Here is a 22,156-nt window from a genome sequence, read left to right as displayed (position 1 = left end):
GAAACAAGGAGGAATTCAGCTTTCACTGAGTCCATAAATCAAATCATCTACATATTAAAAGTGTACAATTATAATAAGCATAAATTATACCTCCAGTTTCAGACCAAACAAATTGCAGTGATTAAAAGTTACTGACTATGATCTATTGTAAATGCAACCATACAAGACAAAACTAAAGTAAATCCAGATATTGTAAAGAACTCTGGAACAGCAGAAAATTGAAGAAGTTCATTATCCAGCTTCAATGAATTTTCTTTCTGTTTTCTTATTTTTGCTTTTAAACATCAAGACATACTTGATATCATTCAGCTATCTAAAACAAAATTCTGATCACTGAAGAGAATTTACAGTACAAAAAGCAAAAAAAAAAAATTAAGAACCCCAACACTACAAACAGAGCTGCTATTCAAATTAATAATAATAAACACTCAAATTAATCCTAATAATAATAATAATACAAATCATTTATTTTCAGTTATACTTGAAAAGATTTGCTATATCCATGACTACAAGCATGGTTTTTTTCTGTTTGAAAGATAAAGACATAGCCTATCCAGGAAAAGCAATATAAATTCTTTTTGACCATTTTAACTCTTTCTCCACCATAACAGATAGGATTTCTCATTCCTAATTTATTTCAGGGAATTTCTTTAACAATGTAGTTTTATTTTCATCTAACTATGAATTTCAAATTTTATGACAATTTAAAAGCTGTAAGTTCTATAGCTTTCAGAATTTTTAAACTCTATTAACCAGAAATGTATAGTATTCACCTCATTTGAAGATCTACATGAACCGCTACAGAAGCCAATCGATAAGCTTGTATTGAATTTATACTTTTATATTTATTGCTATTTTATAGTAATCTACTTTTATTTATATCTTAAATAGAGTAACCCTTTAAAAGAAATAACTCCATCTGTAAATCACGTAAATTAGTTATCAAAGAGATTTGTTTCAGTACATTGGCATTGCTGAGAACTATATTCTTCTACTAGCTTTTAGCCTAAATAAAACAATTTGCATATGATATTTGAAGGGACAGAAGAAGCTATATACATGCATTTCTTTGCTCCTTAACTTGTGCCCTGGGAAGAAGAAAATATTTTAATTAATCCTTTTAAAGCACTTTCATATGGAAACCTCTACACATAGATAAAAGCCTCACAGTTACAATCACACTACCACACTGTGCATACTTACAGACACAGCAAATATATTAAAAAATTGTTTTAATGAATCCTATTACTATTGCAGAAACAATGTCAGGCTACTTAGAAATTTCCCTTTCTCTATTCATATTGAGGGATATACAATGCCAACATTCCAGGTATTTCTGTAGAACAGAGTTGGGTTTATTCAAAATATAACATTCAGGAAAAGTATATTTTAATAATATTGGTCATGTTTTATGAGATCCCTTTGTTAAGCAGCATACAAAATAAGGAATAATTTTGTATATTTACAATAAATGTGTTTCGCTACCAAAATGCAGTTAGTAGTAGAATTGGTACTACTGCTATAATTAAAGTTATATATAACATTAAAATATTGTTTTCACATAAAACCTCTGCAGTAAAATTGTGAACCCTACTCAGTTGATTTATTATGTAATAGCTAAAGAAAGCAATGGGTTATAAGACAACTACAACAATTCCAGCTAAAATCCACAGACCTAGTTTCAGAAAGCTCTGTTGATAGGCAAGTAAGCTTTTTTCTATACCTGGAAGTTCTCTCTCTTCAATACTGTCTTCCACAGATCCAAAGGAATAATTAGCTGGACTGATTGCAGGAGTGGAAATAAAACTTGTACAGCCAATGGATGAGTTGATTTCAAAATAATCATGGCTGTGATTCATTCGGTGAAATTCCAGAGAAGATACTATTGATGTGCGCTGCTTGGGCTACAAGAAAAATAGAAGTTTGGAGTATAAAATACAGACTTGATATTTGTTTATAATTTTTATTACTTGATATTAAATAGATTTATTTAGTGCTTCTCTCCTTTTACTGTTTTTTTAGCCAAAAAGTTATACAACTAAAAATCATTTTATATGACAAGCTGTGGTGAATTAAAAATGATTTCATTCCAAAATCTGGATTAATCTTGATTAGAAAAAAAAAGCATATTGTAATTCTAATCAATTTAATTCAAAATGAAATTGGGTTTTACAGCCATGCATGCATATAATAATTGCAATCATCTTTTGGTAACAAATGGTGCTCTTCACCAGCTGCATTGCTGGGTATGTCTTGCAAAACAATCAGATTGCTGATGCCCGTATAATGTAATTTACAAAATAATACCAACCACACATCATCTTAAAGCAACCCTCTGCTGTTTATTCAATCTATGAAGGGCTGCCTTAGGTATTCAAAGACTGAAACATCTAAAAGCTGAGGAGAAAAATGTCAGCTCAAAAAAACACACATGGAAAGCAAACTTTCTTAATGAGTTTTCATGGAACACATCTACATTAGTTTGTACCAATGTGTACTTTTGAAGTGAATCTCTTGACTGATCCCACCTAATGGGGTGTGGTTTGCATTACAGAGATGCCTCACAGAGCCTGAAAATAGGATTCCTTTTGGATGGATCTATGCCATAAGGTACACTCCAGCATTGTACATAATGTGTTCCAACTCCTTACGGGCATTTGACTATGGGACCACACTAGAGCTAGTCCAAACTACAACCCATGAAAACTATACAGTGTGAACATCAAGTACTCAGCACCAACTGTTTCACTCTACCGATCTGCTCCTGTTACACTGCACTGCTTGTTAATATAAACATAACCTTAGCGCTCTAAGTCATGGATTGTAAGCCACGGACCACTGATGGTTTGCAGTGCCATGCTGAATAGTCTGTTGCTAACCTGCAGCGCACATATGGCTCCATACTCAAACTATCCTAATCCCGTGATGCACCTTGCTTCCTCAGGTGCAATGACCTGAAACATTGAATGCCTCCCCCAAAACAGAGTAGGCCCTGCATCCAGGTGTATAGCTGTCTGTATGTTTATCCCTATTCCTGTATGTCAGTGTGAAAAATAGCTTAGAAACTGCTGCCTGAGATAACTAAAATTGCAAAGAGTAAATGGAGAAAGATGGTAAAAGGAGCTTTAACTCTTCTGGTTTTAACATGTCAGGCCACCGGAATATTTGCAAAGGTCCAGAACTTGCTACTTATTAGTATCAAAAGCAAATGATTGCCCTGGGAGCAATGAGATCTTCCTTGGACCATGAAGATATTCACCATCCCTTACTTAGGACTACCTGTTAAAATACAATCTATCCCAGTGGAGCAATTTTGTATTTTGTCTGTGGTCTATCTCATTTTCAGGTTGTAAGCCCTGCAATGTTTGTGCTACAAAGACAGAACTAGACTGTTTTTACTAAAAATTAACTCCTTTTATTGGAATATTAGAAAAAAAATTAAATAGATTTGTATAATGTTGGTTGCTTTTTGAAGTTGTGTTGGGTACCATATCAATTAACTGTCTTCTGTTAAAACTGAGAAAAATTGAGAAGGGTAAATTTGGGCTTTCATCTGGAACTCATATACTGTCTATTGAGGGGATTTACTTTCTTTAATAATTCAAAGATAGCTTGTACTTTGAAAGGCTGATTCTTAGGGCTAGCAATCTCAACAGGGACAGACTCTGACAATAAACAGTCTGGTTAAAAGTCATTGTTTTGGACCTGAGCCAGAATAACTCTCTGATCAGACCAAAAATATCCGTATGTGTTAATTAAACCCAAACCACACACTTTTGCTAAACAACAAATTCATCAATGACCTAATTATTTCTAAAACTGAGAAAGATCTTTGGTCCTTTAGAAAAATGTTACTGGCCCTTTCCCAAGCAGTGGTGTCTTTGTGGTTTTGCAGGAAGTCAGCTTCTGATTTGAAAAGGTGACATGTTACACTTTTTCAATTAATGTGACATGCAGGAGGTCTGGTTATTCTTAAACTGAGACAGCTCCTATCTAAAAGGGCAGCTGGCTCCAGCTCTGTCTCCCAAGCAGCTTCTAGAAAAACGGCTCCTGCCTTTGTCCCTTTATGTCTCCAGCCACTGTCTCTACTTACTGCCCCTTTCTTGGGACAAGAATGGCAGCACCTGATGCATCATATGGCCTTTTACTACCTTGTTGCTAATCAGCTGTTTGACTGCATCTTAGTGTAGCATTACAAGCTACAGTGGCATCTTTAAAAGTTTCACAAAAGCATCTGCCTAAGACTCTGGAAAAAAAAAAAACTGTTCTGAAGCGTGTTTTACTTATCTGTTGAGTTTGCAAACACTCATAACTTCTAAACATGTCTCCATTAATGAAAAGCCATGATTATTTCTGGAGACACAGATTATTGATATAAAATAGGTCTACAGTGATTTTCAAAGATGAATATGGAAGCTAGAAACATGCTTTCCATTTGTTTGTGCTCACATGTAACCATTTGCCAACCTGGATGAAACAAAATTCTTCCTATATCTACATAACATAACATGTTAACTAACGTCTTAAATGCCTGTGGAGGCATTTATGATCACAGATTTACCTACGAGATTAGTAGACTAGTAAGTCAGAAGAGTTCCCACTCTGCTTTGATTTTATCTATATATACCATAGATAAACCAAATGTATGATCATTCTGGCTTTGATATTACTATTAATTCAGCTGAAAATATCTCAGTTTAATATGTATTAAGATTCTGCACAGAACCTCACCCAACCACTAGTAGTCTACAGCCTAACACTTATACTATCTTATTCAGAGTTAACCAGGTGCGTCTGTCAACATGTGCCAATAATTTCTCTACATAATTACACATGAATATATCATCTGAGTTTTGGTAGCTATATAGGGGAGCCTTTTACTCCTTTGCAGGGTCTTGCAAAATGTTATGTTGTTAAAATATGCTAATTGCTCATTAACATATGCTAACTATATCTGGGAACACAAATTCATCCAGTACAAAGTTAAGCCACAGAAGAATACTGAAAATACCAAATTGAAAAGAAAGCCTCATCTGCTGCTACGGAAAGCTGCCAATTTCTCCTTATGGCACATACGATGGCACATATACCTCTGTCATTTTCTTCCTTAGGATGTTGGAGTAAGAAGTGGTTCAGTGAAGTTCAGTTAGGCACAATATGTGTGGAAAGGCTTTTTCTTCTCCGAGTGAATTAACCTCAAAAAATCATTGCTTATAATGTTGTTTGTGCTTACAGATACATATGAAGTTGATAAGCCAGAGACATGCAGTAAACCAGTCTGTGTTGACTGCATCCCTCTGTCTCCGTCTCTCTAAAGTACAGTTTGCACAATTTTTTTGCTATAGTTAGGATTAAATTCAGCTCCATATTTAGACATCTAAATTTACAGCATAGCTGTTTACATCTACACTAGGTATCTAAGCTCCCATTACAATCAGTTGAGATCCAGTCAACAAAATCAACAGAGCCTAGAAAACAATTAATTTCACCCCAGACACCTTGGTCTCAGTTCAGTTACCTGAACTCAGGTATCGAGCATCACTGGAGTTCCCTTGGGGCATCCCACTTGACGTCCAGCTGCCATCCAGAAGAGTGCAGGTCTCCCCTACGTCCTGTGTCATATCTGACAGTCTCCATGCAGATGTCTAAGACACCTTTATGGCATCTCAAATGACATTAGACGCCTATTTTTAGGCAAATGAATAGAATACTACATCTCTATTGAGTGTCATGGGAGATTAGATATCAATCTCTGAGAGAGATTCTAATATACACAGACCAAAGCATAGGTGTCTTACTCTCAGATTGAATCCTGCCACTAGCTCACATGTAGACATACTACAGACACCTTAATTCATTTGTTAAAAACTGAAGCTGAATTCCTGCTTTACCTACAGGATTTGTAGCCAGCAATTAACATGTCACTCATCGGTGTCTTGCATCTCAGTTTCCTGGGTTTTGGGTTCCACCAAATTCACCCTTAGATTACATTTACCATGATGTGTCAAACTAGGTCCTAAATAATTCTAAGAACATTTACTACTTGCAGCACTACATTTTCCAGGAAATATAGTCATGGATTAAAGTTCTATAGCACTAAAAGTTGTGCGATCACAGACAATGCTTCATTCTCTGTACCAAAATCAGCTTTGTCAGTTGTTACATGTCTGCCTTCTGCTACTCAAAAGCTCTGTACACACTTAGATAACCCTTGTGAACTAATATAGTCTTAGAAAATCCTAGACAATCTCAAAACAAGATACTGAATCAGGGTAATGAAGAAACCTTATCATCAATGCAAAAGCAAAAATTTGTCTTGAAGATATTTCAATAACAAGATTTAATTAACTTTCAAATCAGATCGAATAAGAGGAATATTTTCCTTTCAAGTTAGAGGTGAACACATATCAATGAAAGATACCACTTTGAGCAATGCATAACAGGAAAGGTGCCAAAATATATGAACTGAATTGCCTATCTATTAGAAGTACTAGTAAGGCCATACTTACTGCTCCCATGACTGGAAGCTGTAGGCAAATTCTTTAATCCTTCCATGACTTGCCAAGTAGCACCATGAGCAGGAAAGGGATCATTCTAATATTTCTCAAAACATTTAGGAAGGAAAGTAGGGCAAAATTCCTTTCCCAATTTATTATCAAAATTCTTCTCCGATTTTGAAGTATTCAGCAATATAAGTTCCAACAAAAGTTTCTTTATGGCTGCAAACTTCTCAGTCCTTCATTCTTCCACATGATGCTCATTAATTCTTCTCTTTTTCAAGAAGCTTGGGACTGACTTCTCTTATCTTTGGGATATGCACACATATCACCATCACAGTCTTTAATTCATTTATTATCACAGTAGTCCTCTGTGCTATGGCAGAGCTATTACCCCATTTTACAGATGCTAAAGCATGGTATAGAGCTCTCCCAAGTGACAGATGTGTGGCTTATTAAATTACTGAGGGTCAAAGAGCCTGAAGAAATGCTGCAGCATTCCTGCTGAATTCCAACTGCCTTACATAATGTAACAACTGGTTCCAATTTGTTTCCAGGCAGAAAATGTATGATAGAACAGAGAACTGAGCCCACATTCTCAAATCCTAGCTAGTACACAAAATATAGACTTACCAGAAAAAGTAAGAGAACTGTAGCCCCTTCCCTAGACTCATCTCACATACATAACACAATGCCAGTGTAGCCATGTGGCCACATAAATCCCTCATTCTTTGATACCTGCTCAGACATTTCCAGTCTTTTCATTCTCATCAGCTTACTTCCCCTTCAGAAATCTTCCTTTCTCCAGCTTCCTTCTTTCTTTAAGATCCTATTCTCTTTCTACACAATCACGGTCTCTTTCAACTCTTCTTTTTCAGTTTTCTCTTGTTTTATTCCCTCTTGTTTCTCTGTTTTATTCCCTCCAAAACCATTCATTTTACACTAAAATACCCTTCACTGTATCCTAACTGATTCTGGTTCTACTTGGTTCTCCAAAACTTAATTCTCTGCTTGCTCTATACTTTTGTCATCAAGGTCTCTCAAATTGACTTCCTAATGGTCCTGTCTCCCGCTGACTTTAACAATCACTACAGCCTTTTCATTATCCTTCAGTGCATTCAATTTTACTCTTTGTTCTCCCTTTCAAAAACAACTTTCATATCACTCTTACAGTTTCTTAATCTCTATTCTCTGCCACAACATCCCAACATACCATCTATGTCTGCTTTTCTACCTCTCTTTCTCTCATGAATATTCACAAAATCCCATAATGTTAATAATTTTCTTGATGAAATATAGCCTGTGAGAGGGCAGGCTTCTTCACTTTTTCCTTTCTCCAGAACCTGTTTTGATTTGCAGGAATCAGCAGGCCTGATTCATTCTCATCAGTCAACAATACTGCCAAAAGTTATTTGGTTTCTATGATCTGAACTAAGACGATCAAGTAGCCTTGAAATTGCAAACATTGTAGATTACAATGGATCTGGGTTTAATTCATCTACATCAGCTAGAATTGAAAGACTTCACTGAACTGTTACTAGGCTCCTGAATCAATTATTATGTCAAGCTTCAAAATACCAAGTTAGATAAGCTGAAGACACACTGTCCTTTTAATTAGGCAATCTAATCTTCTCTTATTTCATTTCATAGAATCTTATTTTAAATTATAAGCATGACTACATTTAAAAATAAAACATAGTCAGCTTCAGCACCCATTGCAACATTCTTGTTTTTACCGCTCAACATCTTAATTTAGTTTTAGAGCAGCAGGCAGAAATTACATGGTGGTTGGCAACAAATATATCACAAGCAGCCACAACAAGGAGCTCATGAGATCATGGGAATTAAAAAAGCCCAAAAGATAAATAAGTAGTTGCACTGTCTTTTAACTGTAAATTCTTTTCTCTATTAAAAGCATAGTACATTTAAAAACTAAGTTCATTTTTACTGGCACTATAATGTTTCTAGAAATTTCTGTTTGACTGATTTTAATTTAGAGAAAACATCTCTTCTGTACTGTGTGAGCAGCTAGTGCTAATATCTGTGTAGTAATCTCACGGCCTATCAGGATGTTTTGATCGTGTCGCTGCCATCGACACAGCCAGGGATGGCACAGACATGTAGCTCTCTACTATGCTCTGTGGTTAGAACATGATACCACGAGACTCTAGGTACCACATATCCATAGTGCTTTCTGTTCGTGTGTTTCTGTTCTTCTCTGTGCATGTTTTACTAGTTCCTCCTTTAGGAGTCCTCCACTGCAGTACATAACTAAATGTCAGGGATTTGCTGCACCATTCCATCTTCCATCTCTGGTCCTATCTCAGCTGATGAATCTGCTTAACTTGTGAGACTGGGAACTAATAAGGATGAGAACAGATCCTTTCTCAGTTTACATTTCCCTTGGTTCCTATTTTTATTTTAATTGCAACCATATTGCTGTTGTGGATTGTGAGGTGTAACAGTCCTGAACACTAAAAGCTGTAATGCCTTTGTAGCGGTTTCCATCTTCAACATATGAGACCAGATTTTGAAGATACACCATTATTCCTATCCTGGGAAAATATTGCTTGAAATGAGCTCCAAATTGTGAAAAGTAAATTTGATAAATAAGAGGAATGTCTTATTCCTCAGCTATAAAAAGAGAAATTTCTAGCTTTCAAAAATACAGAAAATATATTATTTTCAGTGAGACTGTTGGAAATGGATGCTGTAAGCCCTCTTCCAGAAAAGCTCAGTTAGCAATATTGCATTTTGACCAATAGATTATGAAAATTGTTTCTATCATTATGTTTGAAGGTCAAGAGAATGGCTGTTTTTTAAATTGCATGCTACACGTAGCATGTATATGTAAAAATGTGGTGCATTTGCTGATCTGGATATGAGATTACTCATAAGGTGCTCAAAACTACCCACTATTACACAGGAACAAAGGAAAATGCTACGAATCAGGTGAGATACCCGCAATAGTACAATAGGCAAGGTTTTAATCTTCTGGATTCTGAATGTGTTACCTTTTCCAGTCATTATGTATACTGGATTCTTTGAAAAGTGTCCCCTAGAAATGTATGCATAATCCCCTCTTTATCTATGTGCCTACAAAAGGAGTCACCCACAAGTTTCATTGGCAACATATATACTACTACACTAAATGTTCTCTTGAGCACATTCTCTAATTGAGGGCAATTGGTATGGATTAGGACTCACCCATACTATTAAACGTTTTTAGCCTTCAGAGCAGGGTCTTCACAGCAGAATTGCCTACTGGGAAGGATCCTCGGCCTGTTCAAATTCCAAATCAGGCCTGACAGCTGACAATTTTGAAGAGAGAGAATTGTACAGGACCAAAACTGACCCCGGGACTGTTTTAACAACTTGACAATACAAAGGGCTAAGTTCCAGAGCTCAGGAACATTCTCTGGCATTAATTCACTAGTATAGATATGCATAGCTGCCTTACAGTATATAACCTATCTTTATGCTCAGTATGTCACCACTTTGGACTGTTACAAGCACAGATATAAAAAATGTTCAATTCTTCTGTACAATTTATGTTTACATTGAATCAAGAAACTAAATCAAGAGAATCTCTCCAGGTAAGCAACCGACTTCAACCAGGAAAAATTATTTACACAGAAGTGATATTCTAAAATCATAATACTCCTTGTGCTTTAATTTAGACATATGCTTTAGTACCCTGTTGAGCTGAGATTTAATGCACTTATACATACTGTCTGCTGTTTTCATTAATGTATTGGGTAGATATGTTTATGTTTCCATATTATCTCAGCCCTAATTAAAAAAATCTAAATAGAATTGTGTTTTATAGTGACTTGTCAAAGGAGAAGACCTTTTACAATGCATCTCTTTAATAATATTTTTGTTAATGTTGCTATTAAGTAGTCACAGAGTATGCATTATGCTCTACGGAAATTTTTTGAAAATCTCCTCTGGAGCAGTTACAAGTCTTCTGTGCTAATACAGAAAAAAAAAATCAGTCCTGTGAGACAATTCCAGCCATAACCATTTTTTGTAATTGGTACTCCGCATTTTCGAATAAAAGAATTTCATGATGTCTGTCCTATTTTCAGTCATGCATAGATGAATTGCTAATGACCTCTTAATAGCCTTGACAGTATACCTTTTCCTTCTCTTTTTCCTTTCATTTTTGTTTTAGGGCTATTTGCAAGCTTTATTTATTTATTTGTTTCTTCGTTTATTCATATCAATGTCATTAGAATGGGAAGGTATCACAGCGTTCACAGTAGATTTGCATAAACACTTTAAAGGTTCACAATAAAAAATTATACAGAGATAGAATTTTCTGGAATATAACTCCATACCTAGAATTAAGGCCTAATCATGACTGCTATCAACTACCTTAAAGTGCTTGCAACCCCAATCTAATGAAATCTGGTTTTCTTATGAATTAGTAAGGAGATAGTGGAGGTTGGCATGGAGGAAAATGGATTAATGCAACCTCAGTAACATCACATAATGCAGGAAAGTGTGCCAGACCAGGCACACTAATGGTGGACCACACCACCAGTGGACCACAGTATGCATCACTTTTTAGGTCAGCTAGAGAGGCACGGGTGCACATAACTCCACATGTGGCTGTCCACTGATGATCAGGCTACAGCAGAGGGTGGAATGTCATGGTCCCTCTCCTTTCATCTGCATAGATCAACTGCATCTACATAAATATGCCAGGCTCACTGTGCATACACAGAATAGTTGTACATGAGGCAAGGCACACTTGGTAGCCCAAACAAGTTGGACAGGGCTATCAGAGGCTACAAGTGCCCTGCAGGATTCTATTTCTGCTTACAGAAAATGAGATAATTTAATCTCTCTTCTAAACATTTAAACAGTTGTCTTCTACTAGATCATCATTGCTAGATGTCTTAGCCAAAAGAACCATGAACCACAGATGGAATTGTAACTGTGTTTAAAAAGGTTAAAAAAATAAATAGAAAAAAATGATGACTAATGCAAAGACAGTACATCGAAACCCACAAGAATGATCATATTATAAAGAATTTTCATAGATTATTGCAGATCTTAGCAATGAAAACAGCAAGAATGGGACAATGAAATTCCGTGATGTCAGAAACACTGAAATTCTTTGTTCCTTTGCCTTCCCACCAGAAGCCTTCTTTGCATTACTGAAAGAGCACTCTCAGGAAGCTTGCTTATTGACATAAAATGAGAAAAATCTTATTTTATGACAGATAACATCCAAGCCACTTTTAAATCACCCGGGCTTAGACATCAAAAGCTACACATACAGTTAGCCTTGTGAAACATATCTTAGAATGACAAGAAAATTTGGATGATGGATTACAATTAATAAATGAAGAATTTAAAAGGTGAGTAGTCAGGATTCAATTTTATAACTGACCAATGATCAACAAGTCAGTAGGACCAGGAAATGAAACAGTCTCTTAGGAAAAACATATTGCTATATATATAAGCTATATATATGTATATAACTTACTTGTTCAAATGGAGGTGAACAAATAACTTTAAAGCCAGGAGAGTCTTACTAAGTAATGTAGCTAATACCAAAAATACACAAAGTTTCACATGCAGCCCAATTTTGTTCAGGCTTCATCCAGACTGATTTAAAGGAGTTATGGTAGAACAAGATCCATTTTACTATCACTTTTTAAATTCCAGTTCTCATATAAGTTCTGTTATATAAGTTATGTTTTATTATATGTGCTAATGCAACTAAGTTAAAACTTGGAAGAGAGCCTAAAATTTCAGAGGACTTCAGTTAATGTCTTATGTCACACCTCATTTTTTCTCCTAGTTCCTGTTAGTATACTTCGCAGAGGCATATCTCTAAATTGGAACTGCATTACTTTCTCAAGTCTTCTTTAATCAGCAAATCATGAGTTAAAAGCTTACTAAGATTTGTCTGAACAACCTGGAAAAGAATGGTCAAGTGATTCAAAACTCTACACTAAAGTTCTGTTTGTTTCTTATCTGCATATATATAACTTTCCAACAAATTCACTTTTTTTTCAGAGACTGGCCTATGCATCAAGGGGCAGAATCTTACAGACTCTGTGAAAAATGGAAAAACAAGAAGTGTATTTGCAAAACATGAGATTACAGGTACAGGCCACAGCTGAGGTGCGCAGATAACATAGCAGACGAATCCCTGAATTAATGTTAAATGAGCTAGGTTCAGGTCTGGAAGCAATAGAGGTGGGTGGCACTTTGGCATTGAACTTACTCAATACTAATTCTGAGATCCTAGTTAATATCCCTCCAGGATGCTACACTGTGCCAGGGAGATATGCCATCTCAGTTAGAGTAGGCTTCAGCTTTAATAACACTGCACTGAACTGAATAGTTGAGAAATATCTAAAGAGAGTTTTAGTTGGATTTTAGAGAGCAGAGGGATCTCATAATGGATGAGCTGGTACAGTCATAATAAACAGTAGGTTTCGCAGCTTAAAATTCACCATAATTAACTGAAGAAAGGATAATTTTCCAGAAACATTAGTGAAAAGAGATGTTCCCAGACAGGTTTTATGGGGACAACTTTTTAATATAGTAAGGGAAGAATTAGGGCCAGGTTAAGGGATGACTAGAAGGAAAGAGAAAACACACATTCTGAGTACAGCCTGAAGAATCCCTTAATTGTCCATCACCCAGACCTCTCAGGATTCACACTTTGTGTATGAGATTCACTCATCTTTTTTCTGTCTCATACTTCCCAGCTGCAGCACTTTCACCCCATTTATTGGCAATGTAGCATCACAGCCTCACCCTTCTTCAGGGACCCCATGTAGCAGATGTAATTGGCAGGGCCCCTGAACAGCTGTATTTGGTACATGAGTTTCCAGAATAGGAGAGAGGACAGGCCGCTCTGCTGTGCTAATAATCATATTCAAATGAACATCTTGTCTCAAGAATCTGTCATGTGCAAACACATGTAGATACACTGCCCCCATGTGACCCGACACACAGTCTTAAGTGCCTTGCTGAAGAATACAGGAGGTAGCATGGCCTGCACCTCTGGCTCCAACCCCAGCTCAGCCCCTGTTGCTCCTTCTCCACTCTCCGCCATTCCCTTCCCTCAACAGATTGTTGGAAGAAAGGAATCTTTGGTTCCCTCTGCTGCTGCTTACACGTATCACAGAGAGTGGTTAACACTGTGTTCCTTCTCACTGGTGGTAATCTGTTATACGTACAAATCTCCAGGAAATTTAAAGTAACGCTAAAAATGAAAATAAAAATATAAGTTGAAAGGCTAGACTCCTCTGGCAGTTTCATCCAAGCTACCAAAGCCTGCATAGTGTAAAACTGATAGAGAGTTCTACGTTCTGCCTTTCACTGACCAAGTCACTAGTACTTCCCTAAGCTGGATGCAGAAGACATATGAGAAGGGGAAAGGAGTGACATCTGTTTTGGCAATTAATATGATCTCTGTTTTGGTTCTGTTCTCTTAGGGTTGTTTCTGTTGCCTTTTAAGATCTGTTTACTTTGCTTGAACAGTGCAAAGAGGCCCTGGCAGACAACAAGAAATTAATTATTTTTTGTGCATTGTATATAATTATTCATTAGTATTACATGAGTGGTGAGAGGTCAGTCAAGGATTGAATCCCATTTTATTAAACTCCAAGAGCTTGCTATGTAAATGAATGCAACAGGCACAGAATAAAGGAATTAAATATGCAGGTAGAATTAACACTAATGGCTTGCAAACATCACATTGCAAATACCTACAACTTCTTTATTTTCTTTGGTTGAGATCTTGGGGGGGGGAGGAGATTAAAGAGAAAAAAAACAAAGAGGAGCAATACTGATGAAATGTACATAAAACAAATGGAGAAAATAGAAGAATAATGGGATCTGGATACTATAATAGATCCAGCTCCTGCCTATATTAGTACATAGATTTACAACACACATTACGCAGTAGGCTACATGTGTCATTCTACTGTTGTTTCTGCATAGGAAATAGGGCCACACGAGAAAGATTTTAGAAAATGTGGCAATGTTCTGACCATACATATTGCACAGCTAGCTTTTGCTCTATAGAACGATGAGAATACTGGGAGTCAGTAAATGGTATGATTTAAATTTGAAAATAGCTCTCCAGAATCTTATGAATCCATTCAAAGTTAACTAGCATGAGAACATCACCATTCAATGTTCTGGGTCCATCTGTTGGCAACATCATGACGGAAACAGCTTTTTAAATGCTATTTTCAATAAGTTATCACAAAACAGCTTGTTCTAACAATATTCCAATACCTTTCTGTTTCCTTGCCGCCTACTATAAAAAACAACTTAGAGGGAAGGAGGCATTTCAGTACTATAGTGAGGTAGGGTGGGAGAGACAGACAGACTACAGAAACAAGCAAAACAAGAAACTATAAAAAGAGAAAAGAATGAGAAGCTGTTATTTTAGAATTCCTGCAATCTAGATTTAAGCCAGGATGTGGAACCCAAACTACTTCAGTGTCACTGAGGGATAGTCCGCTCCAGTCAGTGGATAGAATTGTTATTATTCTAGGTCATTCTGGTGCATTGACACTGTCAACCACAGGAAACCAAAGTCACCTCAGAGAGAAATGGCAGGTGAATCTAGTAATTACCTATAATTCTGTAAGACCTTCTGAATTGTGGGTTCCAATGAGTAGAGGGGAAGTTCCACCTCCATCACTGTAACACTTTCAACTCATACAGCACCAAAGCAATCCATCCGTTAGAGTTTTTATCAAAATATACATGCATCCATTGGCTTATCTATCAAGTAACACCTGTGCCAGCAACATACTGATGATACAAAACCTGCATCCACTAGAATCAAAGTGGCCCAGTGGCAGAGATCAGCCATCAATGAAGGACAGGTGGTTACATTTGAACACAATAGCAACATAATAGCAATTAGTCAATTCAGTGTGGAGTTTTAGATTTTTTTTCTTCTTTTTTCTTGTAAAAAATCTAAGGTCACAGCTAGCTCTTCTTTAAGCAGGGGCTAGACCAGATAATCCCCTCAGCTCTCTTCTCACCTATATTATTCTATTGTCATATGATTCTAAAATAAACTCTTGTATGCTGGTTACTTCTAAACTACTGAACCAAGTTCTTGTTTTGCTTATTTTAAAGATGTCTCATAGATGAGGCCCAGAATATTTAAGAGACAATGAAAAGGAAGTGACACATATTAGCTGTATTCCTCAGAGAACTATGAGAAAGCACTCAGATTTCAAAGCACTAAGCATATTGTTTACAAAATACTATTAGAAATGCATGAAAATGTTTACAGTTAGGAAGGATGAAAGTCAAGAAAAAATACTATAAAAGGTAAACTCAAGAAGGCATAAAACACTATGGAACCATGTAAATGGAAATACAGAAAGAGAAAATCTGCAGAGAAAATCTGAAGAAGTAATAGGAAAATATACTGATAAAAACAGAACATAAACCTGGAAGAAAATTAATAGTACATAAAAATACAAAATATTGCATAAAGATTTTGTTCAGCATTAATTCGGTGAGAAAAAAATGTACTGGTATCTCTCCATATATTCTTCAGCTCATTCATAAAATATTCTACTTTCTCCTTATGTAGTCAAAATTGCTTCCTGAGTATAAAAATATTTTGGATTCTGTATATCTATCTTTGATCTATCTATACATATAGAGTGATAACATCCTAATAGAATACATGCTTCATATCCTGCTTATAAAATGAAAAATACAACAAATAGGAGGATGTTTATACTGATCACCTACCTGAGGACGTATAACTTTTACTATGTTTTTAAGTGCAGTGTCTGGTGATGGAGGAGAACAGTCAGGTGTTGGGCCTGCAGAGCTGTTTCTATGGTTACCAGATCCTGGTGCAGTAATTGCTACCTGAGGTGCATTATCTGTGAATAAAAATAGCATTTATGTGAACTTACACTTACGTTATATATTTAAAAATCAGAAATTATTTTGAAAACAGAACATGATTCAGAACAATGTTTCAACTTCCAAAAACTGTTATAGTTTAAATGCATTTGGTAAGGAATATATTGCATATCTACTCTTACTTTTTCATTCCATAAATTCATTCCATGTTGAGTCAGGATATAGCACTCTCTTAACACCTAAATGTAATGAGGCACAAAACAACACAAATATCTTACATTTATTATCCTGAATTACGGATTATGAATCTAAATATTATCATTATTAACAAGGGCGATTTAAAAGTAGGCTTTCTAATGCAGCTTATATTTCATCCTGGTAAATCATGGCATGTAAGTCCCAGTTCAACAAGTTATATAAACACACACTCAACTTAGAGCATGCTAACAGCTTTTAGTCCTACCTTTCCTGGACACTAGCTGATCAGCAAGGATTAGTTACATGAAAATGTACTCAGCTTCTCAGATGAAGTTTGCATCCTACATAAAGCTCTGCACTACAGTAGCTACCTTTCTAGCAGTATCTCGACTAGATAACCTAAGGCTGGCTTAGGAATGTCCACGTAGCTGCAGATGTTGGGGAAACTGCTGTTCAGACATATTTTCTGACTCTCTTACAATTTTATGGCACTGTAAAGGACCTTTAAAGGGAGTTTAAATGTCATTCCTGTCTTCTTTAAATACTCTTAATGCTGTTAGAACAATATAAAGTAAAGTTAGTAAAAATCAGGCCAGAGGCCAGAGAACTATGAAATTAAGCCTAACTTCCCAGCTGTGAAGGAAACAACTTAGCAGGAGGCCAGATGCTGCACATTACTTTAGGCCTTTAGAACTGCATTATTAATGAAATAATTTAGTCCAGATTCTGGGAAAATTCCATTGCCTATGCACGGTCATGGTGGTCTTTATTTATGAATTTATAGACTACCTTTCTTTGTGGGCCCCAAAGACATGTGGGCCAAGCTCCTCAAAAAATTGCAGCTCTACATTAAGACAATGATTACATTCAAATCTCATATTTTTGACTTATTATTATATTATTTGACTTAACTTATAGCCTGCAGGATTCACGAAAGAAAGCTTATTATCTGCATTTGAGGTCAATTGCCAATATGTTCTTTCACTCTGTTGGCAAATCTTTACTACAGTGATGTAAGCTAGAGAATTTTTGCTTAAGCAGTTTCTGTAGGAACACACATAAGCTCCTCCTTTCTGCACAGATCACAAATGCAACCATAAAAGGGATGACAGAAGCTTCTCCCTCTCAATTCAACTGACCTGAGAGAATTTTTGGAAGTATAACAGAGACTTCAAGGGAAAAGAAATAGACAGTTTCACACATGCAACTAACATAGGCCAACATAGACTTGAACAGTTGAAAGTTATAGCCTCTCCAAACTTACAGCTGTTTTCATATTGTGGATGATTCCAAGAAGTACTTCCCACAGAAACACTACATATTTGGATGAGGTCTGAGACTTCCTAGTCAAATAAAGACCAACAAACTGCTCTTCAAAAGGAAATACCAGGCTCAAGGGTTTCAACAACAGTGTTACACTTAATGAAAGTGTGAATGGAAGTCCAGGTGAAGTTTGGCAGACATCCAAAATGGAGACATCCTGTAGAAAAGCTCAGATGTTACCGAGCTTTGGTAGAGTGAACCCTCATTGTCATTGTCATAGACAAAGACAATTCCAACTTCACCGAAAAGTATCTGCATCAAAAATGCCAGTCCTTTAGATCTGCAGTCGTAGACACAGAAAGACTCTTCCTTAGTCATTGCAAGTGCACAACTAATGAAAGATTAATTTCTTTCAGAAAATAATACATTTCTTACATACACGTACAATAAATAGATTACATTTTTACATAGCCATAGAAAGGAACTTAAGGTGAATCCAATTCTCAGAATAATTGTCCCAAAGAGGGAGGAATTTTGATGGCATTCCAGAAAGTCTTAAGTTTCTCTTGTGGTCTCCTGTCTGACCTGGTGTCTAAGTGGAAAATTGTTTTTACTGACATGTGAAGAATGTGAATGAGTGTCCTGCGATTTGAAAGCCTAGCTCATCAAAGGAGGGACAGGGATTTGACAAGAAGATGCCCCACCAAGGCCTTACCAAACTCTCTGGGAACTTGATAGTGAGGAGGAACACTAAATATGGCTGTTTTAGGTGCATCTTAATTGAGGTCAAAGTCTCATCCTCTTTTGCTTCAGAATAATATCATCTTGTTTCATTCTGTGGATAGAAGCTTCAGGGCAGATTCATCAACAGAAAATTATAAATTAACCTCCCTGACTGGGGAGTCAGAGACTTGCTTTGAGAGAGCCCTGCATTCTATATGGAGATAGCAAAAAAAAAGGAGTATACTGCAGCCTAGACATGCTGCAATATAGGCAGTAGACCAGCCTCCATCTAGGAAACTACAAAAACCTCCTAAAGTGAGAAATGTTCCATGTGAGTCTTTAGCTAAGTGTAGGACATTACTGGGGTGGGAAACAAACAACAGGATTGAATTCAACAATTGACTAAACCTATAAAGAACACAAGCTCCCCAGTATTTTAACAGTCCACGGGTTTATGTCAACAGTCTTTTGCTGTGAAGCCTGTGCGGCTGTGCTTAAGTACAGCTGCCCTTCAGCTGTTTAGCGCATGAAAGCCTTGCAAGTGAAGTCAAAAAGCGAAAGTCTTGCAAATGGGGAAGTATCTTAAGGATGTATCTCTCAAAGGCCAGATAATTAGAAATACAGATTGGTGCTAATGGTAATGAGTACAGTTTCCAGCCCAGCATTTCATTCTGTTTCAAGCCCTTGATGACAGTGACCTCAGCTTTGTTTACTAACACTTTAAATATGCAGACATAGTGGTCAAGTAGCATGAGCAAGGTGTAGGTCTTTCCACAGGGATCTGAAGCTTCTTGTTGACCCTGTTCAGTGATAATCAAAGACCAGGTTTCACCCCAAAATACAGTCCTACCTGAGAAGAATGGAACTTACTAAAAGTGAAATTCTTGGAATTAAGATGTGTTGGAAGATATGCATGAGGGGAGGCAGGGCTTTTATATGCCCCAATTCACAGGGCTGAGAAAAACTTCTCTGGCTATGTACTTGCACACAAGTATAACTACTTCGTGAACATACATAATATGCAGAAATTTCAAAAAAAGAGTATTTAGAGTCTTTCCTTCCAAGAAAAATAAACTAGCAATATAAAAAAGTATCAAACTTTCAGAATCTAAAAATAAAGCATAGCAAAAAATACAAATAATATTTTTCCTTGAAACAAACATCCCAGAAAAATCCAACCACACAATATTTCATGTTTTCAGTCCTTCCTCAAGGGAATAAAGCATCTGACATATAATGGTTTCTTGTAAACAATTTCTTTATTGTGGACAGCTGTTTATTTTCACAGTAGGATCTTCCCATTAGACAACCATAATGATTTACTACCTGGGTTTGCTCCATCAGAGAGAGAATATCACCATCAAATTAACTTCTGCAAATAATTTGGGATTTTTTGGATATATATACAGTATTCATAGTTTTATTAAGAATAAATTTGAATATATTTTCTTTTATAATTACATGATTTAATAATTATTATTCTCTCATTTGCTTTTCTCTGGTAACAAAACTAGAGCAAACGTCTGAATAAAAGTGTTTTTTTTTTTCCTTTAGGTAACCATAATCAGATTACTGTAAGTTTCAGTGCAACTTTTCATGACAATAAGAAAGAGTTAACCTCTCAGGTTTACGTAAGAAAGATTAGTTGCCATACTAAGTTTCCGATAGGTGCTATAGATGGGACAAACTGGGAAGTATTTGTGGCTCTGTCATTCTCTTCTCGTTCCTGGCTCAAGTTACAATAAGCCAAGAGATGTTTCAGTACAAATCAGATAACAACAGGCTCCAGGGATCAATGGCAGGTAAAAATTACTGAACCGCAGTATGCTCTAACAATATTCTTTCCTGCCTCCTTTGTACATGACAAACTGTCACAAAGATTATGTTATTGGAGCCAATTCTCATCCAAAAAAAGTGGTTCCATACTCCATTCCCTTTGTTTCAGGGCAAAGAGACTGGAGTGGGATAAAGAAAATATTATCAAATTATGTTTTCTACATTCAAAATAACCAAAAACATTTTTTAAAGTTTACATAAGCTTAGGTTTTGGATTTAACTGGACTCATCTAGTGCAGACTATAAAAATAGCTATGCTGATTTACATTCTGGGAAATCTTACTAACATGCTTGGTTGGTTGGTTGATTTATTGGTTCAGCATATAAGGTTTTAAGGGACAGGAAGTGTTTATACGCCATCATGATCACATTTACCATTAACCATCTCACAGATAAATTCTTAATTTTCTCACAACATCACATATGTTTCCACATCTCAGATACTTCTTAAAACTCTATTTTCTACTCTTCCCAATTTTTGAAATATATACTTCAAAAAACAGACTCCGTATTTCAGTAATGGTCACATTAATGCTTTATACAAAATCATACTACTTGTCTATACTTATTACTTCTCCTTATGTATCAAGAGACTGTAACTACAAATGATGAAATCATTGCTTGGAAGTTAAAGGTCAGATTATTCCTACCATCATTTAAAAAATCTTTTTACTCTCAAATAGGGATAGCTTGCATGACTGGAGTGCTGTCATGGATGGCTACGTGCTTTTTAGGAAAGACAGGCCAGGCAAGCAAGGTGGTGGAGTTGCTCTTTATGTGAGAGAGCAACTGGAATGTATTGAGCTGTGCCTAGGGGTGGATGAAGAGCGAGTCCAGAGCTTATGGGTAAGGATTAAAGGGCAGGCTAGCATGGGTGACACTGTTGTGGGTGTTTACTACAGGCCACCTGATCAGGAAGAGGAAGTCGATGAGGCCTTCTACAGACAGCTGGAAGTAGCCTCACGATCCCAGGCCCTGGTTCTCATGGGGGACTTCAACCACCCCGATATCTGCTGGAAAGACAACACAGCTAGGCACAAACAGTCCTGGAGGTTCCTGCAGAGCATTGGTGACAACTTCTTGACACAGGTGGTGAAGGAGCCAACGAGGAGAGGTGTGCTACTGGACCTCGTACTAACAAACAAAGAAGGACTGGTTGAAGACGTGAAGGTCGGGGGCAGCCTTGGCTGCAGTGACCATGAGATGGTGGAGTTCAGGATCCTGTGAGGAGGAGGCAGGGCACTAAGTAGGATCGCAACCCTAGACTTCAGGAGAGCAAACTTTGGCCTCTTCAGGGACCTGCTTGGAGGAATCCCATGGGTTAGGGCCCTAGAAGGAAGGGGGGTCCACAGAGCTGGTTAATACTCAAGGATCACCTCCTCCAGACTCAAGAGCAGTGCATCCCTATGAGTAGGAAGTCAAGCAAAGGAGGTAGGAGACCTGCATGGATGAGCAAGGAGCTCCTGGCAAAACTCATCCAGAAGAAGGAAGTATACAGAAAGTGGAAAGGGGGACAGGCCACTTGGGAGGATTATAGAAACATTGTCAGAGTATGCAGGGATGTGACGAGGAAGGCTAAGGCCCGTTTGGAATTAAATCTGGCGAGAGATGTCAAGGACAGCAAGAAGGGCTTCTTCAAATACATCAGTAGCAAGAGGAAGACTAGGGAAAATGTGGGCCCTTTGCTGAATGGGGTGGGTGCCCTGGTGAGAAAGGATGCAGAGAAGGCGGAGTTACTGAATGCTGCCTTTGCT

The 22,156-nt window shown here is 36.9% G+C and overlaps 1 protein-coding gene across 1 annotated transcript in view; it reads right to left on the bottom strand.

Moving 5' to 3' along the window:
• The window catches only part of ANKS1B (ankyrin repeat and sterile alpha motif domain containing 1B), a 449,800-nt gene that overhangs the window by 269,333 nt on the left and 158,311 nt on the right, over window positions 1–22,156 (bottom strand). The window contains exons 11-12 of the mRNA XM_067312063.1: window positions 16,263–16,399; window positions 1,724–1,904 (exon numbers count right to left, since the gene is read on the bottom strand). Of these exons, the coding sequence (XP_067168164.1) occupies window positions 1,724–1,904; window positions 16,263–16,399 (318 nt within the window). The remainder of the gene's footprint in view (window positions 1–1,723; window positions 1,905–16,262; window positions 16,400–22,156) is intronic.

The sequence above is a fragment of the Apteryx mantelli genome, chromosome 1 (assembly GCF_036417845.1).
Source record: "Apteryx mantelli isolate bAptMan1 chromosome 1, bAptMan1.hap1, whole genome shotgun sequence".
Taxonomy (NCBI): domain Eukaryota; kingdom Metazoa; phylum Chordata; class Aves; order Apterygiformes; family Apterygidae; genus Apteryx; species Apteryx mantelli.
This window is presented reverse-complemented; position numbering and strand designations above follow the sequence as displayed.